The following is a 23,729-nucleotide window of genomic DNA, read 5'->3' on the forward strand; positions in this document are numbered from 1 at the left end:
CCCTCTGACTTCGAGTCAAAACTGGCAAGGTGACAGTGATCAGGAATCTAATGACAGGATGATGGTTTGGGGTCCTCTTTATACCCACTAGACCAGAGATTTGCACGTGCACCATGCTTTTCAGAAGGTTGCGTTCGAGAGCATTACCATGTTCACGGAAAGGGTATGAGTTTGAATCCTACTCATAAATCTCATTTCTTTAAAATGATGTGTTATGAATGGTCAATGCCATATTTGTAATGTTACAATAGCATAAACTGTGAGTCAACCTATCAAATTCCACATCAGGTGTGAGTAAGATGACTTTGAAAAGTGCGACGTTTTTTTTGTAGTTCAGTATATTATGTTATGTGAACGGTAGACGCACATCTACTGCATGAAGGCCCGGTAGTGCTAGAGGATGATGCGATCCACTTGAGTGTCATCTTGGTGCATCTGTACATCGGCGCTGTATGTTGTGATTCTTCAAAGGCATTAAGAATTTGGCGTAGTAATACAGGACAAATGTTATGAGTTACAACTTCTTGAAATATATTTTTACGACGTTTCGGGGCTTATCCTAGCCCCCTCATCAGGTTAAGCTAATAATTCTATTATGTTGTCATGGTATTCCTGTTAGCTACTGGTATCATGTTGTCATAGCATTGTGGCGTCATAAGCACTGTGAGGTCATGTGCAGAGTTGACAGTTAAATCTTACTGTTCAGTTCAGCTTAACCTGATGAGGGGGCTAAGAAAAGCCCCGAAACGTCGTAAAGATAAATCTCAAGAAGTTGTAATCCATAACATTTGTCATGTATTAGTGTTGTATGTTGTTTGTTACCCCTCATCAACGCACAGGCGACTCCACCCGGACAAATTATCCACGTGTCAACGTGGCAAGTATTTGTTGTTGCTTGCTTTTTTCTCTTAAATGCAAATGCAAATCTGCACTTAAAAGTACTACCATGTTGTCCAAACTGATGATTCTCTGACCGCACACACAAGGAGGGGAGCGTGAAGTGAGAGTTTACCGCTGATCTAAAATCAGTTCGATCATAATCGTTGCATACGGAGAACGTCAGTGTTCCCCACCTCCTTTACCTCTCCCACCGCCCCCCTCCCTCCCTAATACTAAACAAACACACATATCCTGTGTGCAGAGCATCGGTGCATATGCTATGCATGTTAGCGTCGTCTTGGAGATGACACGAAAATGTAGGTCAGTTACGTCATAAAGGTCGGTGTATATTTAGAATGCCTTGTCGAGTGTGCACTTATCGACAAGTCACTGCATCTGTGACCGATCGGCGGTGAGCTATGCTCTACTTTCTGTTTTATGCAGTAGCATGTACCAATAACCATTGTCTCATTGATATAAGTTTAATTATGATCATTAGTTATTCATTAAATAATGTAGATGCAGTGCTTTAAGTTATGTTTGTGTCAAGGTGCTGAAAAGGCGGTTCCAAGATGGCGGACAAAGTACCTTCCATACGTCTGAACAGCGGTTATGACATGCCTATGCTGGGCTTAGGGACCTACAACAATCTCAAGGTTGGTAGTTGGTGTATATACATACAGTGCACACATACATTCCCAATTCGGAATCTGTCTTTCTCGGGTTGTTGTATATACCGCACTGAACTTCTGGTCAAGACGTTGATTCTTATGGATTAGAATTAGGCCTGATAACCCTTATCCCAAGTTACCAGCATTGTGTGTCATGATCATACAACCTCCCTAGACCTACCGTTATAGGTCAGAATACTATTGCTGAGAGGTGATTATTACCGTTATTGCCTGTATCCCTTGAAAGACCATGAACGTTCGCGTGTTGGTCGATTTGATTGGTTACTTAACGCCGCACTCAGCAATATTTAATCTATATGGGGCGGTCTGCACCAAACACTAAGCAGTCTAATCATCGATCCTGGATGCATGTCTCAACCAAGTCAGCGAGTTGGACCATCCAATCCCGTTAGTCGCCACATACGACAAGCAGGAGTTGCTGAAGACCGATTCTGACCCGCATCTTCACGAGTCAAAGCAAAAACGCTTCGTGGAGCATTCAGTTGACACGGCATATCCATTGTATTTTGTTGGAGATGAATAAGGTGGCACTCATTCACCATTTTGGACCAAAATGGATAAAATTCTGACAAACAATGGAATTTGTAGTTTCATCTGGAATCTGAATACACGCATCATGACACAATAAACGGTGGCAACACTGCACAGCTCCAGTCACGAAACTTGTATGTAGATTATCAATATATTTTCCCAAACAGCCAAACGAGGTGGGTGGTGCCGTAAAGGCTGCAATACAGATGGGATATCGCCATATTGACACAGCCTGGCGCTATAAAACGGAACCAGAAATCGGGGCCGCCGTTAAAGAACTGATCCAAGAAGGGAAAATAAAGAGGGAGGAGCTGTTCATTGTGACGAAGGTAGGAAGACCGGCATATGACACTGTGAGACCTCGTCATGGGTGTGCATGTTTACCCACAGCTGGTCTGAACACCTCTGGGACATGATGTATCGATCATCTACAGAGGCAATAGGCAAGAACTACTACCAAAAAACCCTAAAAAAATCATATTGTACGTGACCCTATTAGATAAGTGATTTTTTTCTGTGAGCAGGTTTCGTCGCACACGCTATTAACGTGACGTGCCACTGAACAATTTTTGACGTGTGTGCCAATATTCATCAATGCTTGGTTTTGGTACCCAGCTTCAATTCAGGCAAACTGTCAATCCAAAAGCGATTGATCTACGACTGCCGTGTGCATCGTTATCATTTGGATAGTTGCCGTATAGTTTACCTCTGGCGTCATTCTTTTGAATTTTAAAAATACATTGAATTGAGGGTATGGTAATTTCATAGGCCGTCAGGCTGTAAAACACATTCTGCCATAACGACAAATCTCTTCCAAGACAACGTTAAATGGATTAGTGACCATTGTTATCATTGCAGCTTTGGGTTCACATTCACAAACCAGATCAGGTAGAACCACATTGTCGGCAGTCACTGGAGGCCCTTGACATGGATTACATAGATCTGTATCTAATCCACTTTCCTATGGCTTTCGAAGTGAGTAAAAAAAATGTCTCTGCCTTCTGTTGCCTTCTGCTGCTCTTATAAGTACTAACGTATTGAAATCTCAAGTTATTGATTTATATATGTTACGAAATAATTTTGCACTAACTAAAAGAGGAGATGGTTAAACTTTGCTTCCTGTATATGTACAGCGCCCATGTCTTACCAAACTATCTCTAGAATGTCTGTAGTCTCCCCACAGAGTATACAGTATACTCAATAACTGAGATTATTTATTATATTAAATTACATTATCTGTTCATGTCTGTGTTTCCCCAGGACGAGGAGGTTACCAAGCCGACCATGACGGACTATCTAGACACGTGGAGAGTAAGTAGCTTCCAGTATAACTCTTCGAAGCACTATTCCATTAAGTGAAACATACATTGCAAAGTTGCGGTCTGAGTAAAAACTGAACATAATGGTAAATACAACAAAATACATTCAGTAAACGACTGAATCCAACCGTCACTGATGAACAAAGTACAATTTAGTTCTTTAAAGCTGTTTTATACATTTATCTATATATTGGTCTTGTAAAGAATTCACTGATAGAGTGTTATATAAGAACAATGAAAAGGTAGATATTTCATTGCTGAAGATAATTGCACTGAATGTTGAGCATAAGTTTTAAAATCGCTACTTTAAGGAAATGAAACAGTTTTAGAAAAATTGTCAAGTAAAACACTACCTTCTGTTAGGAACATTTCATACTAAAGGATTTCTCTATATAAGGTAGTTCATAACACTCTCCTCCCTAACAGGCCATGGAGAAGCTCGTGGACAAAGGTCTTGTCAGGTCTATCGGCGTCTCCAACTTCAATACACAACAGCTGGAGAGGATTCTCAAAATGGACGGCCTCAAGTACAAGCCTGCGAATAACCAGGTAGATATTATTGGTTGAATATGACCTAATGGAATCTCTTTTTATGCTTTTAATATACCCCGGTCTCGTGTGGTTCTCCAAAATGCTAATCACCTGAGACCAGAATCACATCGGGATTTCACCCAAGACACATGGTACTATAAGTGGAATGCTGTTTAAAGCATCGTGGCAATCCACTTGAGTTGTGTGTTTTAGGTGGAGATGTCTCCATATCTGGCTCAGGAAGACCTTCTCCAGTTCTCCCTCAAGAACGGCATCTCAACTACTGGCTACGCATCTTTCGGGGCCCCAGGACAGGACTAGTACGTTGAGTTATATTGTCCTATACCAGTGCTACAAAACGCTTCTGGCGAACGTCGGAAACACATCAGGGATCACCTTTAGAATATAGCACCACAACTTCTTGGGAGGAGATTAGGCTTAGCCTAGCCTAACCTAATATCACCTAAATTACGTGAAAGAGTATTATGCTGTATTTTTGAAACTTGTGGTGCTGTATTCTAAAGGTATGCCACACATTGGCTACCACACATGGACCAGTGAGTGTTACGTCTTGAGCCCAGGTTTGAGATAATGGTTAAGCTAGAAGCCAAAACGTCCAGATTATAAATTGTGTCAAATGAATAATTAACAAGTCAGACTGGACAGCATTTAGATTTGGTTTCGCAACGACAATGATGGATCAATGATATGACAATGATCAACGTGTGTGTGTGCATATATATATACACACACACACACACACACACACACACACACACACACACACACACACACATATATATATATATATATACACACACATACATACATATGTATATATGTATCTATGTATATATATATGTGTGTGTGTGTGTGTGTGTGTGTGTGTATATATATATGTATAGTCTCTGGAATGTTGAGAATTTTTCAGTCGAATGTTTTGAAGTTAATCACGGGATCCATTTGCGAAACTGATGGAAACATGTTTATGTTTTGAGGTGAGTAACCTTTCAAGTGGGCAAGCTTGATGAGGAGGTCCCATTTATAGGTACAATATATTTTGACGAGGGCATCGATTTGCGAAAAGTGAAAGAAATATCGATTTCAGAGGAAACCACGATTATATGCCACTGCTGGCCAACATGGGAGTCCCACAGATGAGTCTTATCATTATATTTCAGCATACCCAAAGATGCTCCAAAGACCCTCGAAGACCCGACCATTGTCAAAATCGGAAAGAAATACAACAAATCTTCAGCTCAGGTATACTGTTATAGAAACAATGTGTAAAGAGTCACATATTCTTAAATTTTAATTATATCATAGCTTGGAACTAACTGATGACTCTAATAGTTTAATTCAGTGACATGCATGTACACTACACGCCACAAAAGAAACAAACAATAAACACACACAAAAAAATACAAAACAACGGAAAAGATAAAAGAAACCTCGTTACCCTCTTTCCTTAATGACGAAGGTACCTATCTTCACCTGGCGCTGTGATGCATGGGAGTCCACTTCGTGAACTGTCTACGGTGACCCCATTCTCTCTTAGGCGCTGAATAAGTCTTGTTATTCTGATACGGTGTAATCCGAGGTAACACCGTTGTATGCCAGTCCTGTCTGTTTCCTACCAATGGTTCTTTTTCTCTTTCAGCTGTTAGTGGTGGCATATTTCCCGTATTTGTGTATCATATGATGTGTTCTGGTCTCTCTTTATACCCCACAGAACCATTCCATACGTGAAATGGATGCAAATACTCCTTGAATATTGCTACGTGTTGGCGATTGATATTGCTACGTGTAAACAAAAAAAAAGGAAAAACATTAATTTGCAAGCAAAAATGTTAACAGATATAATAATATTATGTTCCTAAACATCTTTTCACAATATCAAAGACACGTTTTACCTGTTTTCATTAGTGCAAATCATCAGTAAATGTTAGAAATGACAGAAATCATAAAAATGATTCTTTCACATTTTATAAACTCTATAACAGTTGTTCATTGTCTTAGTAGTTGAAAAATGGTGACTTCAAATGGTTTATCTTTGTCTCAAAATAGAATTGTATTTTAACGTTCCTTTTGGACATCTGAATCACCGTTATGGATTCGTTTCAGCATGGTCGAAAATAGGACACTTTAACACTTCTGAAAACGATGCATTTCACATAAATATGATAGTAATTCAGAATGCTTTGCGTAACGTCCATAAAGCTGCGTTGTTCATCTTTCTTGTAAACTAATGCCCTCTGACATATCCTTGAAAGTTTATCAGTAATTCATAAAGTTAGGAGGATAACGTTTGTTTTTGGTGTTCGGTGTATGTCGTGGACTGGAGTATGACAGACACAAAAGACTGGTGTTTCATGTGTGCATGCTTTACAGGGAAGAATCTCAAAGCATTTGGTATCAATTAGCCTTAGACTGAAGGCGATAATAGTGCAATGACATATATATTAAAGAAGTAGAGATATCTCTACCCCCGTATAGTGTCATAAAGTACTGCTTTGCTCTTAAGTATTATGGTTAAAGCTCAAACAATGATATGATGTGATACGTGTCCAAACAGATAACATTTAGATTACAATCTAATACTGATCCTAGCTTACATGTTGTTTACAGTGTGATGTCTGTCCAAACAGAAATGTACTCTTGAAGATCCGGGTTAGAACCGATCTTCAGCAGCCCATGCTTGTCATAAGAGGCGACTAATGGGATCGAGTGGTCAGGCGCGATAACATGGTTGATGCATGGTATCGATTCCCAGTTGTGGAGATGCCCAATCAGTGGATTGTATGGTCCAGACTCGATTATTTACAGACTGCCGCCATAAAGCTGAAATATTGCTGAGTGCGTTGTAAAACTAAATTCACTCAACCAGATATGCTTTTCCATGTACGATTGCTCTTTGACATATGTTTTTATTCACGATGTACTCTTGATTTGTATCTTTCTAACCTTATATCATTGTTATTTTCTTTAACCCAAAGTTTTCTCGTGTATATCAGGTGATCCTTAGATGGGGCATACAGAGAGGTTTTGCTTTGGTTCCCAAGAGTACGAATCCATTTCGTTTGGCCCAGAACATGGATGTGAGTGTTTGTTCTTTGTAACTATGTAACAATTCAACAAGGAACATGTGGTTTTGTGTTTTATGTCTGTCGTGGTACAGATGTTCGCATGAAAACTAGATAGACAACTAAATTGGTTTCTTTCTGACACTGAAAAATGACAAAGCAGATTCACTGAAATTCCAGTGGAATGTACAAGTGAAGATCCAGGATCCGGATGTGTCCCTCGAAAAACTTCAAATAACCTCACTCTTTACTCTTTTTGATGGTTTAACGTATCAATTGTACTTGTTTCAGATATTTGATTTCAAGCTCAGTGAGGAGGATACAAAGGAAATAGTAGCTCTGGACAGAGGCTACAGATCCAACGCCCACCACTTCAATAGGTAAGCACGATTGTAGAACTAGGACCCATGATGGTCCCGGGGTAGAATAGGCCTTCAGCAACCCATGCTTGCCATAAAAGGCGACTGTGCTTGTCGTAAGAGGCGACTAACGGGATCGGGTGGTCAGACTAGCTCACTTGGTTGGCACATGTCATCGGTTCCTAATTGCGCAGATCGATGCTCATGTTGGATTGTCTGGTCCAGGCTCGATTATTCACAGACTGCCGCCATATGGCTGGAATATTGCTGAGTGCGGCGTAAAACCAAACTCACTCAGTCACTATAGAACTAGGCTATGTTCAAATGAGGATTGTCTCAATGATAATAAAAACAATGGGCCTGATGATGCCTCTCCGTGGTGGGCCTAGATAGGGGAATTTTATTAAATGAACTGAACGTACATCAGCCAGTTAGGGCTGACCCCCCAAAGCTGGTTTTCTTAAGGGTTACTGACAGACTAGAGGAAAATATTCTTTCACTTCCGCAGCCCAGTCAGCCTTCCTCCGTTAGTCAAACCAACCTTACAGGAGTTGGGACTTGCCTCCCTTGGGAAGACACAGAGCTCGGCCAAGAATATCTTGGTCAAAGCATCTCAAATACACACGACTTGAGTGTGCGATGGCGACTGGATGGCCTGATAATCCACGTATTCACGGCAAGTCGTTTAAGCTACATTGGGGACAATGCCACCCCCATGTATGCTTACCTGACGTAGCAAAATCTCCCAGATCAACTGCGGCGGTTTAAACATCTTATGCCCCGTGAGCCAGTTCAACCCACAACTGGTGCCTGTCAGGAACCTTTGCATGAGCAGGATGTGGCAGCAGATCCCAAACTTCTGATGGACGTCCTCGTGAACCTCTTTCGTCTTCCCGAAATAAACTCAGTTTTAGAGGCAATTGGCTCTGAAATTTCGGACCCTCACTCTTTCTCTTCTTCAGTTGCTGATGTTTCTGAAAATGTTATTTATATTTGGTTTCATTCTATTTATGATGAAATATCTGTTATACCTTTGGAAAACGGAGGCCAATCAAACAAACAAATATATGTTTTCCCAAAAATGAAATTGATTTATTAAATGACATTATTTCTATGAAACATTCTGCGGACTGTTCATTGCATGAAGCTAATTGTTGTGTCTATGCTGCTGCTCGAACCTTGGAGGAACTAAGGCAAAAATAAAAGTTTGGACAGAGAGGAAGAAAGAGTGGGAAAAGAAAAGACAAATTCATCAAACAAAATAAACTTTTAAGAAATCATGAAATCACTTTTACAGGCAACTGAAAATAAACGGTGGCGGTGAGCATGATAAACGGCCTCCAAGGGATGCCAGTGAAAGGTTCTGGAAGCAGTTGTGGTTTATACTCGGCAACAGTATCCTGGAGGCACCATGGGTTAGTGATTATGACCATGCAATCCCCGATAAAGCAACTAGGTCGTTTGTCTTTTGCATCTCACCAGATTGCCTGAAACGCGTCATTAAAAAAGTCCAAATCTAATACAGCTACAGGGCCTGATGGCATTCAAAACCAGTACTGGAAAGTGTTCCCTTGTGTCCAGGTGATGTTCCTCCATGGTTCTGCAAAGGTCGCACAGTACTCCTTCCCAAAATAGGAGATTTGCCCGATCAAAAAACTTCTGCTCTGTCACTTGTTTAAATACTCAATACAAATTATTCACTGGGTGTTTGACAAGGCTCGTGTCTTCTTACTGCTCGTCCAATGAGATAATTTACAGAGAGCAGAAGGGGCGAGAAATAGATGTTGGGGTGCAAGGATCAACTTCATGTACAGAAAATGATTTTGGAGGAGACGCAATCTCGCCATGTGCTGGATTGAATACAAAAGAAACATATGACTCTGTTCCTCACGAATGGATTCTGAAGTCTCTTCGGTGTATTGACCTCCCTGAGCGACTACGTGATTTACTCACGTCTTTAATGTGTTGTGGGTCGGCACAACTTGAGAGGTACTCATAACGGCAGCTGCAGACTTTGGAGTCTATTCCAATCAGAAGGGGAATATTTCATTGGGACTCCTTCAGTCCTTTGCGTTTTCTGCTCAATAGGGAGGAGGGTTACCATTCCGGACCTCCTCAGCACAGATCCCCAACACCTCTTATTCATCTCATCTACATGGATGACATTGAGCTCCTTGCCAAAGGAGATACCAATTTGAAAGAACAGGTTCTGCTTGCCGAGTCCTTTTCGAATGATATGGCATGGCGTGGCAAGGGGGAGGAGTTGTTGAGCATCTTGCGGAAGATCAGGCCTACGCCTATCTTGGAATGCAAGTTTCGAAGCAAGCTCAAAAATGCCCAGATTCAAGATAAACTTCGGGCCGTGTATAAATCTTGTTTAAAGAAAATCTGAAGGTCAGAGCTAAATGCTCGAACCAAGGTCAAAGCCACCAATACTTTTGCTGTGCCAGTCCTCTCCTATTCCTTTGGAGTAGTTAATTGGACAAGCAAGACATCTAGAGTCTTGACCGCCTGACCAGAATGATCATGTCTGAGAACAGAGCACACCACATTCGTTCCTCTCTTAATCGTTTATATATGCCACTCAGTTCTTGAGGTCGGGGTTTGATTAATGTGGAGGCTCTTCATGATAGAATTTTATTGTGTACTTTTGCACAAATTTACTTATCGGATGATCCTCTGTTGATGCATGTGAAGACTCGCAATGAAAGCAAGGAATTCCACAGCTATTCTAAGGGAGCCATGGTTGTTGGACACAATCTTAAATTTGAGGTTGATTTTCTTGATGGTGATGTACTGCTGGATGGTACAGCGATGGGAGTAAACCAGGTGAAGTCCTTCACAAAGTCAGCCCAGAGTCGGTTCTTTGTGGAGAAGCTGTCTGAGAAACCATTGCATAATGTGTACATGCAGTGTGTGGAACAGAACAGAAATCCAACTGACTCCTTTGCCTGGATGAAGTCGGCTGGTCTCAAACGTGAAACTGAGAGCTTCCTTTTCGCTGCTCAGGACCAGTCACTTCCCACTCACAATCGTCAAAATGTGATTCTAAATCAAAATGTGAACATGAAATGTCGTATTTGCAATCAATTAACAGAGACTGACCAACACCTTGTCAGTGGATGCCCTTTCTTGCCACAAACAGCAGGTCTTAAAAGACATGATGGCATGGCTCGCTGCTTTTACTATCATCTCCGCCATGCATGTGGGTTGACCCCCGAGGTCCATCCATGATACGACCCTGAACATGCCCAGGCCAATATACAGCCTGAGACGAATTCCAGCCAATCAAACTGATCCTGTCCTTTTTGATAAAACCAATAGAATTATTTATATCATTGAATTTTCTGTCCCTTTTGACAGCAATGTGATTGGCAAGATTCAGGAAAAGTATGATAAAGACGCGGACCTCACCTTTGAAATGTCTCGCTTGCATCCCAAGTACACTGTCATCAGGCTGCCCATTGTTCTCGGTGCCCTTGGTTTGGTACCTTCTGAACTCTTGGTGCAGATCAGGAGAGCACCCGGGTTCCCCACCCGGAGTACAGTCCTTCTGACACTGTGGGTAATGTCGAACGCTGCAGTATTGGGGAGCCTTCACATCCTCCGGAAAGGTCTTGGTGTGTTTGACTTGGCAGTGTTTTGTTGGAGAAGTTCCATTCGCTGTCTGGGATGCGTGTAGAGGGAACGAAGGCCCTGAGCTGAGGAAGAGCTTTGCCAGCCTGACTGTGCCAGGATCAACCTAGTCTTCTCTGCTGCATTTCTATATCAATCAAAAAGTAATAATAATAAAAATATGATAGTGCTAATTTTTGCGCCTATAATCCAACGCGATGCTGCTCTCTGGCATTACATTATTACCCTCAGGAAATCGTTCTTTCAAAGCTGCTACCGAGCTCTAAGTGCGATCGTATAGGTCGGTATATCCGGTACCCATTGTAAACATCTGGTTGGACGGAGGGCAATGTGATTGAAGTCCCTTGCCCTGGGGCACATCCCAGTATTAGATGCAGGTCACAAATTTGTGGTGTATCCCACGATAATCTAACACAGGCCAGTATGCGAACTACTACACCACTGTGCTCCATATCGATAAGATGGACATTTAGTGATTGTGATGGTGTTACGTGTGAAGCCCATTTCTGTTGTGCTTAATCCTGGTACTTCTGGAATAATGCTAATGATCCGCATTATTTGATTTGGAGTGATGCTGCGTGAAACAATGTTACCGTGTTTCCAAGATATTTTTGAAAGGAATCTTTGACATGTTGGATTTGTATTCACAATTTTCTCGACTTAACTATGACTTAACTAAATCAGAAGTTGCCTGGATAGGATGTTGTGAAAATAGTAATGTTAAATTCAGATCAGATCTCAACCTGCGTTGGAAAGTTTTAGGATTTGGGGTATTATCTTTTTGGTCGATATTAACAAAATGACTAAACTGTAAAAGTAAGATTTATGAAATTGAGGAAATAACTAAATGATGGATGAAAGGAACCATAACTCTAATGGGAAAAGTTGCTATTATGAAGCCATTGCTTATTTCCAAACTACATTTCCTTTTTCTTACTTTGCCGAACCCACCCGATGAGTTTCCTGAAATGTTAAACAGTATGGTGTTTGGTTTTCTCGGGGTTAACAAACCAGATGAAATTAAAAGAACAGTTCTTTGAAAAGCAGTTGCTGAGAGAGGGTTAGGAATGACTGATACACATGCATATGTTGATACATTGAAACTAACATGGATTAGAAAATAACTTCAGTTCGATTATGAAAGAAAGTGCAAACACCTGTTGATAGAAGTTATTCCAAAACATTTGAACCTCTTATAACTTGGTAGTGAATATCCACGTACGCTTTCATAATCTATGCAAAATGAGTTTTGAAAAATTACTCTAAAGGCATTTGCCAAATATAGTTATGAAAATAAACCAAATACCTATGAAGGGTTTGTAAGGGAACCCTTATTGGAGCACCTTTAGAATTCAGCACCACAATTTCTCGTGAGGACGTTCCCAGTCGTAGGTCACAAGTCAGTGAGACAGGCAACCGGTTTGTGAGACCCCGTCGGACGCGAACCCGCGACCTTCGGATTGTTAGCCCGACAGCTAACCGACTGAGCTACGTCCACATAGTTGCACAATGTGCAAATTTAGCTAGTCATTCCTGTGACGTAACGGAAATGAAGGTTAAGAGTCGAATTGGTTGCGGACAATTACGAATCTCAATCTACTGACGGTTGTCGAATGGTCCCGATATCATTTGGCACGATCGTCCTATTCCGTAATCTACAAGATACCATGCTGTGTTGAATGAACCGATATGGTTCGAACTGAAAATGGTTGTTGACGTCAGGCGTCAGACGTTGATTTCACTGTGCATGCATGAATGGCGTGCTTGTATAAAAATCACTGTGTGCTTTCGTGACAGAAAAGTGTTGTGGGGAACACAGTAAGGATAATGTGGATCGCGCTATGGAATGAGTGAGACATGGGTATGTTTGGTGAGTTAGACCGAATCATTATTGAAAATATGTAGATCTAGAGGTGAAAGTTGCTGGAGGCCGATTTCCATCAGCCCAAAATTTCGACATTAAAGCATTTCATCGTTTATTTAACTTTTGACGTTTTTGGTCTCCCGTTTTTCTTTGTCAACAAAGTATTAAAGATGGAAAAGGAAAACAATTGGTACTCATGCAGTCACTACTACATTGGATTGAGTCCCTTACCCTAACCCTAAACCGAACCCAAAGCCTCACCCTAAACCTAACCCTAACCCTTGGAATAATTCTAATAAATAGAATACGCTCACCGAACCGGCACGATAATGGCTGACGTTTACAGTTATAATACATTTGATCCAAATAGTTACGTTTGAAACCGAAATATAGAATGTATTTGTGTATTTAGATTATTTTACATTGACCAAAACTGGGAATAATAAAACATGACACAATGTGACCCATGTAAGTCATTCTTACTAAATTTAAAAATAGAAAATATATAAATACACAAAATATAATACCTCAGTGCCTCTTACTACTGTCATAGACTAAATCATTTCAATAAGTTTCCTTAAAACTTCATTTATTCAAACAATCTATTTGTTTCAATATAAGTCCAAAGTGCACCGAAATTCTATCCCCTTTGTCTATGTAATGTATTCGGCAAACATTCGGTGTATCCCCTCTTATCATAAACCCCCCTCCGGGCAGGACCCTTAATTCTCAAACGCTATCAATACATGTCAGTTAACACCTCCCTACGTCGGCGAATCTTACGTATGTACATGTGCATGGGCCAGTGACCTTGCACAATGTGGCGTAATGGCCCTGTGTATAAAAACCTGACCGATATGGTCAGTCGACAGACCAACCGGCGGGACCATCCAGCGAGACCAACCAGCAAGACCAACCATGGAGACTAGATCATCGACAGAAGTGGACGGATTGTGCGTCTAGTCGGGGTGTCGGCCAAGGCCGTCGCCCCACCTACGACTACGTCGACGATGAAGAATCGCCGTCGGACTTCTGAATGTGTGTAAGTGACAGAGCGGGTCTCCACATCGGGATCATTGGCCATTCAGTCCTGATGTGCGTTCTGTCACATGTTTACCACTGTATTTTACCATTTTGACCATCCTTCGACCAAACAGTAATAAAACATGGCTGCTGCTGTCATCATCTCTACCGCTGACTCTTGTCTGTCTTCCCTGTCTCTTGTCCACCATCCTAAACTACCACCCGAGAGCGACCACGACGATCGCTCTTGGACAGATGGTGGAGAATCCGGGTAGCGTGAGTTTGCTGTGACTCACGCACGATTCCCCTACCCTAACTCGCAGCAAAGCAACCGGTAGTTTAGAGATGGTGGTTGACAAGAGCAGCGTCAACGTCGGGCGCTATCTTGGCGGAAGAACGAAGACATCATCTATGTCTCTCATAGACTAAATCATTTCAATAAGTTTCCTTAAAACTTCATTTATTCAAACAATCTATTTGTTTCAATATAAGTCCAAAGTGCACCGAAATTCTATCCCCTTTGTCTATGTAATGTATTCGGCAAACATTCGGTGTATCCCCTCTTATCATAAACCCCCCTCCGGGCAGGACCCTTAATTCTCAAACGCTATCAATACATGTCAGTTAACACCTCCCTACGTCGGCGAATCTTACGTATGTACATGTGCATGGGCCAGTGACCTTGCACAATGTGGCGTAATGGCCCTGTGTATAAAAACCTGACCGATATGGTCAGTCGACAGACCAACCGGCGGGACCATCCAGCGAGACCAACCGGCAAGACCAACCATGGAGACTAGATCATCGACAGAAGTGGACGGATTGTGCGTCTAGTCGGGGTGTCGGCCAAGGCCGTCGCCCACCTACGACTACGTCGACGATGAAGAATCGCCGTCGGACTTCTAATATGTGTGTAAGTGACAGAGCGGGTCTCCACATCGGGATCATTGGCCATTCAGTCCTGATGTGCGTTCTGTCACATGTTTACCACTGTATTTTACCATTTTGACCATCCTTCGACCAAACAGTAATAAAACATGGCTGCTGCTGTCTTCATCTCTAACGCCGACTCATGTCCTCCCTGTCTCTTGTCCACCATCCTAAACTACCACCCGAGGGCGACGACCACGACGGACGTCCTTGGACAGATGGTGGAGAAATATCCGGGTAGCGTGAGTTTGCTGTGACTCACGCACGATTCCCCTACCCTAACTCGCAGCAAAGCAACCGGTAGTTTAGAGATGGTGGTTGACAAGAGCAGCGTCAACGTCGGGCGCTATCTTGGCGGAAGAACGAAGACATCAGACAGTCAGCCGACCTTTCATCAACGAGAGTGCAGCCCATAACCAGCAACCTTCTCTAAATCATCGAAAGCAGCAAGACGCAGCAAGCCCATGTGTGAGTACAACAAATATCAACGTCATCCGTCAAGATCAAGTCAGCGAGTTTCAAGTATCTGCAGCAAGTACTCCATAATATGTGTGTGACAATACATGTGAACGTTTGTTCGAACTATCTCAGAGTTTTATAGTGACTGTATATGTTTCCCTCGGACATTCTTGTACATGTCAGGTATGTCAATCTTCTCCAGCCATTGTTTCATATGTATTTATATGTGTCATATTTTTCATCTACTGAGTACGTATTGCTATCTGTATGTGATGTTATGAGGCGTACATCTTTATTAGATTAAGTTTTTGAAGTCGGTTAGGCTCTTACTTTACTACATATCCTTGCATATACACATTTAATGCAGATCAACGCTATCTGCGGGTTCCGAGTCGTCCCACTCAAATCAGACTCCCGGTTTCAAGGATTTTTCTAGCAATTTGTTCCTCTATAACTATTACTATGGACAATAGCTTATAACGAGCTATGCAATACTGTAATTACTCTTCGTGAAAACGTCTAGATCTTTTTATGTGGTAAAAGCAGTCGTAGAAGTATAATAAGCTATGTCTCTCCAAGCTTATTTGATGGAGACTGTTTATCCAGTCTACATCCTACTTCTTCGTTTTGCCAACGTGTTTGTGCTTAGTTATGATACCGGCGAAAATTTAGTATCCATGTGCATAATACTTTCTATGGTAACTGGCACACAATATACAATTCGCTAAAATATCTTTGAGCCAATTTCACTTGAATTAATTTTTCATCAACTTTCGGTTTAGACTTTTGAAGTTGGTTAGGTTTATTTTTTTTTTTCATGCCAATTCTACTTTTAGTGCAGATCACATCTACATCTGCTAGCCTTGTCGAGTCTAGGCTCACCAATATAAGACTCCCAATTTCAAAGATCTTACTGTTGTCATGAAAATATTACATTCAAATGCAAACGACGACGCATTACCCACATTCTGTTTTTGTTCCTGTAAGTCATACGTGTACTTATCAGTCAGGTATTCCGACTGTATGGGCGACCGCGAGCAAGAGTTTGCCGCTCGGTGGAAACGTCCAATGTTTTATTTGTACGAGCTGGATAGCCGCTCACCTGTGTTGTTGTACGAGCTGGATAGCCGCTCACCTGTATTTTGTGTGTACACGTCCGATATTGTTATTGTTTTGTTTCGCCTGACCATTGTTGACAATTCGATTCATGTATTACCTTTGACGTTCCCGTATATGCCATTACGATTATGTGACTTATGATCGATGCCTGTACTAGATATTGTCAACGCGTCAACGTTTCATCCAATTCACTGTATACTTTTATATCCAATATTGTCACTATTCTTAAAAAGCGCTTTTGAGGACAAAAGCTCCACGACGTTCAGGGGTGTTGTCATAGACTAAATCATTTCAGTAAGTTTCCTTAAAACTTCATTTATTCAAACAATCTATTTGTTTCAATATAAGTCCAAAGTGCACCGAAATTCTATCCCCTTTGTCTATGTAATGTATTCGGCAAACATTCGGTGTATCCCCTCTTATCATAAACCCCCCTCCGGGCAGGACCCTTAATTCTCAAACGCTATCAATACATGTCAGTTAACACCTCCCTACGTCGGCGAATCTTACGTATGTACATGTGCATGGGCCAGTGACCTTGCACAATGTGGCGTAATGGCCCTGTGTATAAAAACCTGACCGATATGGTCAGTCGACAGACCAACCGGCGGGACCATCCAGCGAGACCAACCAGCAAGACCAACCATGGAGACTAGATCATCGACAGAAGTGGACGGATTGTGCGTCTAGTCGGGGTGTCGGCCAAGGCCGTCGCCCCACCTACGACTACGTCGACGATGAAGAATCGCCGTCGGACTTCTGAATGTGTGTAAGTGACAGAGCGGGTCTCCACATCGGGATCATTGGCCATTCAGTCCTGATGTGCGTTCTGTCACATGTTTACCACTGTATTTTACCATTTTGACCATCCTTCGACCAAACAGTAATAAAACATGGCTGCTGCTGTCATCATCTCTACCGCTGACTCTTGTCTGTCTTCCCTGTCTCTTGTCCACCATCCTAAACTACCACCCGAGAGCGACCACGACGATCGCTCTTGGACACTACTAAGAAATATGAGCATATTAGTAAAAATTAAAACGGGTGCTTGCGAAAAATTGCCCATCCGCCGGGAACTACTACTGGCAACTCTCAACATCGTTGGGTTTCTGCAATGCCATAGCTGGTAGAGATGAAACATCAGTCAGCGGAGCTTATACGCACTTGTTCAGCTTGACGACCTTGTTGCTATGCCAGCGTCATCGGGCATTGTTTCAAGAATGTGCTTTTGAACAAAATCACCTGCAATTACGTAAAATAGTATTATGACGTGTCTTTAAAGTTTGTGGTGCTGTATTCTAAAGGTTTTCCTTAATATTTATTGAATGGTGATGGGAACCTTATGATACTTCAACAATGTTGTCATAAATGGTACAGGATATAATTTCAAGAGTTTCATGGAATTGTTAAGGCCATTAGTAAACATCTCAAAGCAACTGGTATTGAAAATAGTTCAAATGTGATACTGGATAATTGTACAAACATAAGTATAAAAATCTCATTTCATGTAAAAGAAGGATCAGAGAACTATCAAAAGAAGGATCAAAAGTGAAAGTTAAAAAATATTGAAGACTATTGAACAATAAGAAGTGACACTTTAATAAATGTTAACTGGACTAATACATTCATAAACCCGTTTAAAACCACTCATGGTCCTACATTAAGATGGGAGCAATTCATTCTGTTTCACAGAATCTTTCCAGTCAGTAAAAATGCATATAAAATGCCTGATTAAAATGCATATAGTAGAGAATTATCTTTGCATATTTTGTAGTTCAAAGCCTGAACCCATACACCTGTTTTGGGGTGTAGAGTAAGCAAAAGCTTTGGGCAAAAACATGTCTCGATGGATTGAGCAAAACTGTTCACAAACCAGTATTTTACACCCTCAGGTTGATGAGATCCTTTTTGGTTGTTCTCCCTCCTTTCGAATGCATGATATTCATGATATATATATATATATATATATACACACACACACACACACACACACACACACACACATATATATATATACATACATACATATACACACACACATACATGCATATATATATATACACACACATGCATATATATATATATATATATATATATGTACATGTATGTGTGTGTGTGTGTGTGTATATATATATATATATATACACACACACACACATACATACATGTACATATATACAGTATGGTTCAAAATTATTGAGAATAGCTAAAGCATTTCATATTATTAAATGAGAACAAATCAGATAAAATTGAATGTATAGTGAAAGTGAACTGACCTTTTCATGTTGTGTAGGTAACAATTTAATATTTTTATCAAGTCTCCTTGAGCTTCACGGCACAGTCTAAGACGGGTAGGCATACTTCCTATCAGAGAGGTTAGTGTCTCGTGAGTTATGCTGTCCCAGTATCAGACCACTTCTCTCTTCATGTCTTCAATTTTTGTCAACCCCTTTTGATTCACACATTCCTTCATCATCCCCCAAATGTTCTCAATGGGATTTAAGTCAGGACTATATACAGGAAATGGTAATGCAGTCACATTTTTCTCCTGAAACCACTGCTTGGCATGTTTTGCGGTGTGTTTAGGATCATTATTTTGCTGCAAAATCCAGTCATTTCCATAAAACACATGTGCACTTGGAAGGAGAAAATTATCTAATATGTTAGTGTAGCGTTGACTTGTCAGATTTCCCTCAAACACACACAGCGGGGTCGTTCCTAATAAGGATATCCCTCCCCATACATGAAACTTTGGGCTGTATTTAGGTCGTCGATACAACGGTGCTGACGCAGACTTTGTCCATATTTTCACATTATTGGGATATACCCATATTGAGCTTTCATCAGTAAAAATCACATTTTCCCAGTCAAAGTTTTCATGTGCTAAACACCACTCAACACGCCTGTCTTTATGTTCTTGTTTCATGAGAGGAGAAGGAATTCCAGTCTTTTTCTCCCATCCAAGATCAATCAAATTTCTTCTAACTGTAGATTTTGATACAACTGTTGATCCCCTTTCTATCATTTCATACCTGATGTTGGAGATGCTTGCCCTTTGCTTTTTAGACGCTAAAAATCCCAGCCGGACGCGATCTGAGAAGTCCAATTTTCTGGGTCTCCCTGCTCCTTTCTGGTGCCCAAAATCCTTTCCCTCTTTAAAATTCTTCCTAATCCTATACACAGTAGAAAGAGGAGTTCCTGTTCTCTCTGCCAATGTATTTACATCATCAATTCCTTGATTACACAACTCAAAAATCAACCTTCTTTTATCTTCAGCAGACATTGTTGACAGTGCTGAGGAAAATGACGTCTGCTACAAATTCAGGGGAGGTAACTCTAATTGTACTATACTCAGTAGGCCAAGATGAGTTACCTCCCTTATACCATTACTTAGTTTTAAGTATCAGTGAATCAGTTGAGGTGTAAGGATAGCTCAAAGTAAGAAGAAAAATTCTCAATAATTATGAACCAGACTATATATATACATATACATATATATATATACATTGAAACTAGCATATATATATGCATGATATTCTTGATCTAATGCTGATATATATATATATATATATATATATATATATATATATATCCTTTTTGGTTGTTCTCCCACCTTTCGAATGCATGATATTCTTGATCTAATGCTGATATATATGCATTCGAAAGGTGGGAACCTTTCGAATGCATGATATTCTGGATCTAATGCTGATATATATATTCGAATGCATGATATTCTTGATCTAATGCTGATATATATATATATATGCATGATATTCTGCATATGCATGATATTCTGCATATGCATGATATATATATCAACATTAGATCAAGAATATCATGCATTCGAAAGGTGGGAGAACAACCAAAAAGGATATATATATATATATATATATATATATATATATATATATATATATATATATATATATATATATATATATATATATATATCAGCATTAGATCAAGAATATCATGCATATATATATATATATATATTGTAAGCTGATGAGCTGAAGAAAATATCCCCCACTTTATGTCACTTTAAGAAGGAATAGAAATACCATTATTCATTATTTGATAGATAAAGTAAGATATTGGAATAAAGCACGGTTAAAGCATGGTTTAAGGACTTTGACAGCAAATGGGCAATGTATGAAAATCTAGGTAATGACATTTTATGACTTATTTACTTGTAGGCGTATATGCAAGGCTATGAAGGTGTAAATCAATGATGTTTATTTATTTTTTCAATGACCTACTTAACTATTTAGGATATATTCGATTGTCTATTTTTTCTCCCTTTCTGTCCTTTTCCTTCCTCTTTCTTTCACTATTTTTTTAATTATTTAAATTTTACTTGTAAGTATTCATCTCCTATAGAATAACTATCCAACGGAACACTCTGTATTATGTCTACGGGAATAAAAATGATATGTTACGGTGTATCGGGTTAGGATGAATACACAACTTCATGGTGCTAGTCTCAGATGCTCGCTACTTGGCTGAGACCTACCGCTTGCCCGAGGGACGCAAGTCTGACGGGGCATTTCAGCACTTCAGAAGACATATCCAACTGATCCTCTTATAAGAGATATAATCACCATACTCATAATATATGTCAAAGAACCGTCATTATTCCTGTTTCAGATGGAAAGACCATCCCTTCTATCCCTACGAAAAGTGAACTTGAACAGCACAGATCAAACAGCCATACAATCGACGACAATCAGGGTATTGTCTGCAACAATTGTTCCTAATATCTATGTGATCGTCATCAGTGTAGAATAGACACATGTTGAATATAATAATAGTTGTGTCGAAAACGACCTTGCCATTATCATATTACATAATTAAAACGAATAATGAATGTAAAGTAGGAAGAGATTCATGTAATAATGTAGCAAATTTTGCATGTTTTGACGTATTGCAAAAATATACTTTCCAAGATGCAACAGGGCAAAGTGGTTCATGTCCTTTCGGGCTCAAACCTGTTGTCCATCATCACAACTATCTCCACCTCAAGATATAAATTCAAATATCGTTCATTTATGTATTTTAGTGTTTTGTATAGCTTGCTTGATAACGGTGTTAGTGTTTACAGAGACACATCGCCGCATCTATTGCAAGTAGTCATTTCATTTTTTAAATCTAACCCTGTTAATATTGACAGAGTGAATTTTTCATCTCACATTGGTCGCTTCCTACTCATGCATCTACATCTGAAGCTGGAGAAATGCGTTGCTATGTAAGCTGAGGCCTCAACAAATACTTCGTTTTCGAAACGCTAATTATGTTTTTACTTTGACTTAAGACCATGATTCAGACTTTGATCACTGTGCATTTCAGTTATATCATGTAGGCGTTAATATATTAATTTGTAACATATTCAGCACGTATTAGTATTCAAGTTCGTTTCTCATTCATCGGATAATCTTTCGCTAGTCATGTCCAAAACAGGAAGCCAGGCAAACTTAAAACACTGGATATTAATATGTATTTTAAATACAGGAAAAATAGCTTTGAGTTATTTCAAAGAATATGTTGGATCATAACGTCTTCAATGGACAAACAAGGCAGCAGTGACTTGAGTTTCTGCTAGCAAAAATGAAGGGAGCGTAGAACCAGCTCAACTCAGGGACCGGAGTTTCTCACATCCTGATCGTGGGCGTCGTTTCAATAACAGTCGGAAATACCATACTGCTGCACTATAGACGTAGTACACATACAATAAAACACACGCGCGCACACGCACACACACACATGTTTGAAGATCAGAAAGAACAGTCGATGGAGAACGTATTAGGCGATATCCTAAATAAAAGCTACATGAAATAATACAGATGACCGTAAAGAATGAACAAGACAGGGAGGCATATTTGAAGACCACAGAGACCGGTTGATGGAGAACGTATTAGGCGATATCCTAAATAAAAGCTGTATGACATAATACAGGAGACCATAAAGTGTGAACGAGACAGAGAGGAGGAGCTGGCTAACAAGTCAATATACAATGCAGTGGCGATGAGTGAGTGAGGTCTAGCTTTTCACAGTATTTTAGGAATATTACATCTGGGGCATTATCAATCGGCTTGATTGTGATGATTTTGTCATGGATGTATCTGCATACAATGAAATCATATGGTGGACATTTTGTTGGGATTCTAGCATACCCCATTTGTTGAACATAAATTTACAAAGTTCACAACATGTTAAGTACAATATCAGTAGTTACTGGGTGATTTATAGCAACGTTGCAACTGTATGACAAGGGTCAGTTATCGATCGCGTCTGAACCAGATAATCCGCTGATGAGCATCGACCTTAACTTTCTAAATACACACACACGCGCCCGCGCGCGCCCCCACACGCCCCCTCGCGGGTATGTATGGATGAAAGTGAAAGGCTCTGCCTGCTCTGGGGTATCGCGCCTGTCCAGCTGTCGTAGCTGGATTTCACTTTAACCTCAAGGAAATCTGATGAAGTCTAATGATAAGTTATCTGATAAGTCTAAGTCAGTATGCCAAATGATCAAAACATTATATGACATTTGTGGTATCGCAATATTTACGACCGTCGTTTCTGCAAAAAAGAAGTGAAAATTGTAGAGATAAATTATTACATGGCATTATGTCTGAATCAGTGAAAACGTTAGAATACATTATGTCCTTATCATTACCTCATCTTAAAGGGAGGTGGGTAGTGTCTTCAAAACAAGCTCTTTGAGCAAACATGAAGGGGTGAATCACTCACTTTATCAATTTCATCTTTATGCACTTTAGTGTCTAAGTTTGTTTCTAGCGGACTCGTTCCAATCTCAAGCACACACAGCGTTTCTTGCATATCTTATTTCCCGAAGTTTGTGATGCATTTATTGACGATTTGGCATTTTGGGGGTACCAAGCTGAAAGTCAAACCAAATGGGGATCGTGGGGCTGACATAGCAAAACGAATTTGCTTGAGGTTAACAGATAATATGTAGGAAACAAAGAAACAGCTGCATTTGTATTATTTCTAGATGTAGCTCATTGATTTTTAACACCCCTCGTACCTTTGCATCATTTGTGTACCTGTGTACATCCTTGCATCCTCCCGTTTAGGTATATACAACCCTGCATGTCCCGTGAACTGGTGTACACTCTTGCATCCCCCGTCTACCCATGTACAGTCCTTTCTTGCTCTGCATGTGACATATGAACATTTCATAGCAACTCAAAGAAGTTTTCTCCACAACAAGAGTTTTAACTATAGCAGTTGTCTTGGTTTTCCCACATCCGTATTTTGAAACGATATCTGAATCTGGAAAC

At 40.3% G+C, this 23,729-nt stretch overlaps 1 protein-coding gene across 6 annotated transcripts; it reads left to right on the top strand.

Moving 5' to 3' along the window:
- Nucleotides 1–1,219: 1,219 nt before the first annotated feature.
- On the top strand, nucleotides 1,220–21,470 carry LOC137265700 (aldo-keto reductase family 1 member B1-like). 6 transcript variants are annotated; one of them, XM_067801131.1, is made up of 11 exons: nucleotides 1,220–1,291; nucleotides 1,430–1,535; nucleotides 2,270–2,431; nucleotides 2,961–3,077; nucleotides 3,363–3,413; nucleotides 3,848–3,970; nucleotides 4,166–4,272; nucleotides 5,134–5,215; nucleotides 6,967–7,050; nucleotides 7,327–7,415; nucleotides 21,073–21,470. In XM_067801131.1, exons 2-11 carry the CDS (start codon nucleotides 1,452–1,454, stop codon nucleotides 21,107–21,109), a joined length of 936 nt encoding a protein of 311 aa, XP_067657232.1. In that variant the 5' UTR covers nucleotides 1,220–1,291; nucleotides 1,430–1,451; the 3' UTR covers nucleotides 21,110–21,470. The 6 variants fall into 6 exon arrangements, with proteins under 6 accessions (XP_067657232.1, XP_067657234.1, XP_067657236.1 ...); XM_067801133.1 differs by having other exon boundaries at nucleotides 1,222–1,291; nucleotides 1,441–1,535; XM_067801135.1 differs by lacking the exon at nucleotides 2,961–3,077 and having other exon boundaries at nucleotides 1,222–1,291.
- Nucleotides 21,471–23,729: the final 2,259 nt, after the last annotated feature.

This window comes from Haliotis asinina, chromosome 15 (assembly GCF_037392515.1).
Source record: "Haliotis asinina isolate JCU_RB_2024 chromosome 15, JCU_Hal_asi_v2, whole genome shotgun sequence".
NCBI classification, from domain to species: domain Eukaryota; kingdom Metazoa; phylum Mollusca; class Gastropoda; order Lepetellida; family Haliotidae; genus Haliotis; species Haliotis asinina.

Excerpts from the sequence above, each read along its gene's own strand:
- LOC137265700 (XM_067801131.1), top strand. The coding sequence starts at position 1,452 with ATGGCGGACAAAGTACCTTCCATACGTCTGAACAGCGGTTATGACATG. Across the intron at positions 3,414-3,847 it reads ACTATCTAGACACGTGGAGA|GCCATGGAGAAGCTCGTGGA; the intron begins GTAAGTAGCTTC and ends CCTCCCTAACAG. Across the intron at positions 4,273-5,133 it reads GGGGCCCCAGGACAGGACTA|CATACCCAAAGATGCTCCAA; the intron begins GTACGTTGAGTT and ends ATTATATTTCAG.